The sequence below is a fragment of the Procambarus clarkii genome, chromosome 32 (genome assembly GCF_040958095.1).
Source record: "Procambarus clarkii isolate CNS0578487 chromosome 32, FALCON_Pclarkii_2.0, whole genome shotgun sequence".
In the NCBI taxonomy this organism is placed as follows: domain Eukaryota; kingdom Metazoa; phylum Arthropoda; class Malacostraca; order Decapoda; family Cambaridae; genus Procambarus; species Procambarus clarkii.
In genome coordinates, this window is record NC_091181.1 from 38,574,149 (window position 1) to 38,582,048 (window position 7,900).

General features: G+C 35.3%; 1 protein-coding gene across 2 annotated transcripts; it reads right to left on the reverse strand.

The window, feature by feature from the left end:
* Window positions 1–251: 251 nt before the first annotated feature.
* Pex16 (peroxin 16) lies at window positions 252–6,863 on the reverse strand. Of its 2 annotated transcripts, none has more exons than XM_045744559.2 (7): window positions 6,705–6,863; window positions 5,043–5,173; window positions 4,616–4,725; window positions 4,104–4,246; window positions 3,690–3,847; window positions 3,345–3,448; window positions 252–2,152 (listed from the first exon to the last, which is right to left on the reverse strand). In XM_045744559.2, the coding sequence occupies exons 1-7, from the start codon at window positions 6,829–6,831 to the stop codon at window positions 1,912–1,914; spliced, it is 1,014 nt and encodes a 337-aa protein (XP_045600515.1). In that variant the 5' UTR covers window positions 6,832–6,863; the 3' UTR covers window positions 252–1,911. The 2 variants fall into 2 exon arrangements, with proteins under 2 accessions (XP_045600515.1, XP_045600516.1); XM_045744560.2 differs by having other exon boundaries at window positions 6,545–6,847.
* Between the last annotated feature and the right edge of the window lie 1,037 nt (window positions 6,864–7,900).

A 7,900-nucleotide genomic window follows, 5' to 3' on the forward strand; every position in this document is an offset into this window, starting at 1 on the left:
TGAAGATGAGGTCTCCATGCTTGGATACACTAATCCAAATGGGGGCACACCAGAGATTTATACAATTGAATGACTACCTTCTTTACCTTAAAGGTACACTTAATTATTCCTAGGGTTTGATTACCTTTTTTTACTGCCACACCCAATTGTGCAACTTTCAGTGAATGATGGATTCTGATTGTTTTGGAATTATGGATTGTTTTGTGCTCCAACTTAAGTGTGGTGTGGAATCTAGGATTAATTATAAAAAGTTTGTAAATAAAATGTCCTTTTATTATGGTCGATAAGAGGGGAAAGTTTTGGTAGCGATACTTTAGGGCTAAGGAAAAGTAGTCATAACACTAAATAAAATTGTACATAATATTTTAATACACTTATAGAAAAAAAGAAATATTAACACAGATTGCAGTGGTTTACTCAGTAAACATGTAATCACCAAAAGTATTGAAGACAAGGCTATAATTTTAAATCCTGTGAATAGTTCAACACCAATGAATTCATATAACTATTTATGACTTCTATATATAATTCATAACATTGCATATATGGGAAATTTTGTTCCAAGTGCAGACCAATTAAATTGTAATGGAAACATAGAAACTCATCCCCCTGTTGTAAGTTAGGGACACTTACATGACCAATTTTCATCCACATAACCATACAATGGAATGTGTAGCATACCCTCAAATGATATCCACTCTACCTGAAAGAGCAAAGGGAACCTTCATTGCTCAGAGGCCAATCAGGAATCATTGTTCCTCACTGATCTTATTCAGGTGCCTGTGAAAGGTGGAAGACGATCAACTGAACATACATACATACTGGGAACACTGCTAGACGATGTCCAACTGAACAGACAGTCTAAACTCTACTAGAAAAAACAGCCTTGCCTCACAATCAACAACCATCTTGCTGCTCCTCACTCACTGCCATGTATAGTTTCATGACAACACCACTGATGTGCAGTCAGAACTATCCTGACACTATCTCATGAATTACTATATACTGTTTACTGTTAATGTGTGCATTAATACCCTATACATATATAGTCCAACATTTGTTAGTGTTATAAAAATCAAGAGATAAAATTTTATATTTTAGAAACAAATTTGAACAAGGTTACAAAGCTGAACTGTCAACCACTATATAGCAAGTCACTGAGAATATTGTCTGTCATAAACACATCCTTTAATAAACCAAGAAAAACACATTGGCAAATTGTGACTCATGCGGTGCAAGTGTTTACATTTTAAACACTTTTTGTATTATAATCATACATTGTGGCACCTCACAAAATGTTTTTTAGTTGTGCATTATTGTACTGTATTGAATTATATATGGATTATTGCATATTTATCATGGCATTTCCCAAATGATGTTTTCATATACATTATCTAAATAATTTTTATATTATATTCTTGCTTCATAGCCCCTTACAAGACATTCTGCAACTCCTGATGTATCTCACAAAACAAAAGACAATGTTTACCGTCTTGCATCATTGATGAGCTTACAAATCATCTTTATACAGTACAGAATATGTCAGACTAGGAAGCAATGAGAGTACTTATAATAATATTCAGGTACTAGTAAGTGTTTTATTGAGGTACTGTACAAGTGAACGTGTGACTGAAAGGTCTCTGGAATGCACCAATATTTTCCTTAACAACTTGACTGAATGTTTATGCAGCACAAGTCTGTGTAGCACAAGGTTTTGCCAGAATGCAACTGTTGCACTACTTAACTCATATACAAAGAATCCTAGACAAACTCCTAACATCCCAGTACAGAACACCCACTTAAGAAAACTTCCATCAAGTATTTAAGGAAGTTAATATATATAGCATAACTTATTGATTCATGCCCATCAAACATTAAAGCAAGCTAATTTACAGCACAATTAAAATTTTCTTAACTCCATGTATAGGCATATATTTTTTGCCACTCTGGGATATAATCAAGCAATGGTTGACATATGGTTCGTGCTAATGGCACTCTGTTTCCAACAGTGGTCAAGAAATATCGTATTCGTCTATGAGTGACTGCATAAAATGCAGGGGATCTCATAAGATAATACAAGAGGTTGATTCTCCGGTGAGCAAGTTCAGCCTTTTCAGATGCCGAAAGCAGAGTCTCGTTGTAGAGCTTCAAGCTGAGGATGAACAATAATAATTATTAGTAAATAAGAGAACATTATTGCTATAGCTTTATAAAGAAATTTCAAAATTTGAAAATGAACTTCATAAAATGTAAATTTTGTAAAATTTACAGTAATTATCCAAAGAATGCACCAAGCTAGGAAAACTACTTAGCAACTTCCGTGTCAAGGGACAATCAAAATGTCCTAAATACTACACGAGCTCGTTTATCCGAAGCCTGCTGATCCGAACATTTGGGTTATCCAGTGGAAATCCCGGTTGGATATTTTTCTGGCAAAACTTCGCCAAATCCGGATAGAAATTTGGATAACCAGAGATTTGGCCATATAGTTCAGACTGATATGAGGGTTTAAATCAAGTTCATTTAACTTTCTGCCAAACTTCACCATATCTGGACAAAAATTGAATTTTGCAGAGTGGTAGATGGTTGGAGTAAGTTAAGTGAGAAGGTGGAGGAGGCCAAAATCAACAGTAAGTAGTTTCAAAGTGTTATGTATATGACAAGTGTGCTGGGAAGATGAGAGACCTCAAGTGAAGCTCTCATCCTGTAACTACACTTAGGTAAATTACAGGCTTCCTGTCCCCAACAAAACAAATTAAAACATTGTGTGATTTACATCTTGAGGGAATTTTTTTAATTGATATTTTATTTTTTAATTATAAATAGTACAGCACTCATTTTGATACGTAATTTAAGCAGTGTTTAAAATACCTGTAATGATGTCCTAATAGGAATGCAATCGTATAAACACAAAGTTAAGAACTAAATTTTTGTGCTATTTGATTTTACATTAATATCCAGTACAGTACTATCATCAAGTCATAGCAATACTGTACTTCTAAGTTAATTAGGGAAGACATCACTTTAATGGACAGGAGCCGGTAAATATAAGTTATGAACCATACTTTTACCATTCATGTTAACCTGAGAATTTGTATAATGAAGATCTAGAAAACCAGGGTCCCACTGTATATAATGTTCTGACATGATCACTCCTACACCCTTCACTACCAGTACTCCACAATCTCTCCCCACCACACACCACTTACCATCATTACTACCACCAAGCCATCATTATCATCACATTATCTCCTTCACTAGCTCGAGCACCACAGTTAATATTAGTACTCCACCATGGAAATATCACATCACTATCACCATCTTTATAATTTAATGTAACTAACCTTGTTAAGTCCATTCCCAATGACAATATCCAAGGGGCCCAAGACTGTTGTCCAAAGAGATACATGCCACTTAAATGGCAAATTGGACGCAGTATATGCATAGCCTGCAACAAAGGAATTAACAATAAAACTTTATATCTATAACATGTTTAGATAAAAATATCATTACAGTATAGCATAACAGCTGATATAATTACATATATATTCAATAAAATCTATATTTTGATCACAAAGCAAATATCTCGTCTTCTATGCTGAATATATCCTGCAATAAAAAAAATATGAAATATTCTTAAAAATACAAATCCCCTCTTCCCCCATAAGATTCCACGAGTAACAACTAACCTCTGCTGTCATATGCTTTACTGAGAACACTTTGGGAAGAACCGGTTCATTTTTATTATTGTTGGGAGGCTGAGGAAGAGTAAATGTCCGCAAATGGATAGGAGGGGCTGCAGCCAGTGTTCTCATGACTCGGCCAGAGCATGGCAACCGAATTACTTCTGAAAGAGAGAAATAAATATACAGTATCAACCCAGTAATCTGGACTTCAATATAGTGGATTTTCAATACAATCGGACCAAATCAGTTTGGAGTGAATGTGGTCTTTGGTTGTGTAACATCTTGAAGTGTTTCTGAGCCTGTCTGGGCTCTTCCCGGAAAAAGTAACACTTTTTTACACTGAAAAAGAACACTGTTCATCTACTGTACTGGTATAATACTGTATTTTATAGCAACTATGGCAGTCCAGAATCTTACCTGGACTTGCTGACCCATGTGTCTGATTCATGAAGCTCGCTTGTTTGGTGTTAATGACACCTCTCCTATCCAATGGTTTAATGGGAGGAGATGGAACTATGGATGTCTTGTATCTCAACAATAACAAAAAACGTCCAATACACCTGAAAGGAAACAATTCTAAATAGATATTGCTCAATCACATTTTTGGAACCGGGAAAGACATCCCTGGTCAGATATACCCGAGGATACAAACAGGGTGATGAAGGGAGTACATTTGTACAATGATTACAGGGTGGTATAATGAGTAAATGAGGTACAATTGGTTTCCAGAGAATGCAATGCATGCAGGCTAATATAATGAGTACATGAGAATATGGTGCAGATATATGACATTAGACATAATAGTGAAGGAGATAGTATATTTTGAGATAATGCCCAGTAAATATCCTTACCATGATACAAATTTTAGTATTTGACCAGAGAAGGCTTAATTTGTGTGTAATTAAAGAAAAATTGCATAATATACTTACTTGGCCAGCTGAATAATGGTAACTACTGCCCAACGGCCCATTTCTCCCCAGAGTTGAACAGCAGCCACCTCAACCAGCACCTCCACACACTCCATCACAGTTAGCAGCACCTGAATATTTTGATCTCGGAAGTAATTATAGTCGTGGGAAAATTGGACTACAAAAATCGAACTAAATCAATAGATAAATGTAACATACAGGAGTACTTTAATAAGTTAATTAATTCAAATTACTGACTACTCCCAGGATGCACCCCCACAATCTGACTAACTCCTGGGTACCTATTCATTGCTTGGTGAGCAGTGGCATTAGGTGATAGCAAATGTGCCCAACCAGTTGTCCTACCCGGAATTTTCGACCGAATCGAGAACAAACCAGACTGTACCCTTTACAAGAAATAACAGAACCTCAACACATAATTCCCTACCTTTAACCTGTCACCTTGCTTTGTGTTGAGTTGTGGCAGTGTTTCTTTTATTAAGAAATCATTAAACATTTCAAAAAGTCTTGATCCAGCATACACAATTTCACAGAGGAGAGTAGAATGCTTTAAACGACCTGAAAAAATAGGAACAGACATTGCAAAAATCCATTTTTGTATAGCGTACCGTTCTTTCCCAATATTAGTTCTATATAATTTCCCATAGTCACTGGTAATTAGCTTATTTGTTCTGTGTTGATGAAGTATATGCTTAGTTCCGTTAACTGCTGTAATGAGTGACCGGTTTGGTAATAATGCAATGTACGTGTTCACCAAGACTGTGTGATGTCAAATTGGTTGTTCAATATACAGTATATATGCATGGGGTAATAAGAGGAGTCAAGGTAAGAATACTAGGGAGGAGTGTAAACTTAAGTGTATAGTACAGGCATAATATGAGTAATTAGAGTACGTAACATCTGTTGTAATGTCTGTTGTTGTTAGTCTAAAATAACTATTGTCTGTGGACAATAGTTATTTTAGCACTTAAAATGAGGTTATTGTCATACAATGATCCAAAAGGGTAATGCAGTTATTACATATTGATTTTAGTTATTGCCTGGGTTTTATACAAATGCTGTAAACAAGGCTATAATACTGCACATCTATATGGATGTAATGGAGTTAACATAAAATCAAATCAAATGTTTATTCAAGTAAAAGTACATACATAGAAGATTAGTTACAAACATAATGTTGGATTTATAGATAGATAGATATAGATATACACATAGATAGATATAGATATTATAGATTTATAGATAGAGCTAGTACATACAATACCTTAAAGCCACTAGACCGGTGGTTCCCAATATTGTATATATAACTACACTTGTAGAAAAACCAGGTGATAACTAAAATCGATATACTGTATCAACATTACCCTGGGGATCAATGTACGACAATAACCTCACTTTATGGGTTACTGTAAAACCAAACATTTCTGGTACTTAAAAATAATTTCAGACTGAACTGTCAAATTTTACTGATGCATTACAATACAGTAATAAAAGTTAAAGAATACAAACCTACTTGATCATATAAAACTTAACCAAGTTCGCTGTGCATTTTTATAGATATCAAACCAAATGAGTCGATTTAAAATGTCAAATTTCCATGACAAGGAACTTTACTACTCATGCAGATATTTATATTAATTTAAAATGCCTATATGATAAAAGATTTGACACATTACTACTAGTAAAAATCCCCCTGATTAAAGCATCAACACCTGATTAAGAGGGAAAAAAAATATTATTCCAAGAGTAGTTGTGTTACAGCATTAGTATTCTTTCAACCACACATGAAAATTGTTGAATAACCTGTATTTTATATATATATACGTAATTATACTGTAATTTGACGTGCGACGTCACTGATATGCTGTTATCTTTTATTCCCGCATACAACAGCAACAAACTACAGTAGCAGGTGTTCTTACTACTCACAGGTGTTGTACAATGTTGCTATTGTATTATTTTCACTGTCAGGAGGAGTGACACTGCCCAATAAACTTGTCCTTCAGGGGAAAAATGAACAGAAACCAAATACAGGAGCTGTAAGCGCATCAGCTGCCGAGGACACCACTCAGTGCTGTACGACACACACCTGCTAAAATATATGATCCCCACTTGACCACGGCTTCCATTTCCGAGGCTGCCATAGGGTTGGTGGTCACCCAGGTCTTATAGCGACCAAACCCGCCCCTACACTTGTCCACAGCAGCGGCGGCCATCACCCTCTTGTTTACTAAAGAACTTCAGCACCTCCCACACTCTCCACCAATAGTGTAGATAAATAAATAATAAATAAATAAATAAATAAATAAATAAATAAATAAATAAATAAATAAATAGTGTATTCAGGTAAGATACATATATACAAGAGATTTTTACAAAAAATTGATCGATTTACAGATAGAGCTAGTTCATACAATGCGTAAAGTTACTATTACGCAAAGCGTTTCGGGCAGGAAAAACATTAATGTTTATATCTCTCAGAATGTTTGGTAATATGTTTATTGTTTGTGATGTGTTTATATGTATGTATTAACACGATGTACTGAACGGGGTGAGAATAGCTTGAGCTACTTCATCCCTTTGTGTGTATTTTACCTCAATAAACTTATTTCAATTAATTACAAAATTAGGCTATTTAATATTTTTGTATTTTGTAATCATTTTGGATACGCAATATGCTGAAAATAAGCTACATAATCAGTTTTTATGTCCCTGTTGATATACCATGTCAAACAGTTAAAGTTTTCTCCGGTCGGTTTCCTATGATAGTGTCGCCGACCTGAGTCACACAAATCATCATGATTAAACTCATTTGTAAAGTCGCTGTTAAACCTATTATTGATATATATGCCTTAAACTGTCTAACTAGTTTACAAGACTGTAAATTGATCAGCCAGGTCCTCGACCATCCTCCTGTCAGCCTCCATTTAATATATTTAAAAACATAAAAAAAACTTCAACCTTCCCATTATTCAAAGGTAACACTAAAAAGTATCTAATTTCATCCGGAAGGATGAAGGGATGTCATTAATGTCATTAGACACTTGGAAGGGGGTTAGGATAAGGATTTGGGATGGCACAGGGGGGGTGGGGGTAGGGAATAAATGGTGCCCAACCACTTGGACGGTCGTGGATTGAATGCCGACCTGCGTGAAGCGAAACCGTCGCTCTAACTATGTCCAAGCGATTAGACTCTTATCAGAGAAGACATCCCTTATTATAATAGCAAGATGCAAACCATGGGCCAGATTCACGAAGCAGTTACGCAGGTACTTACGAACGTGA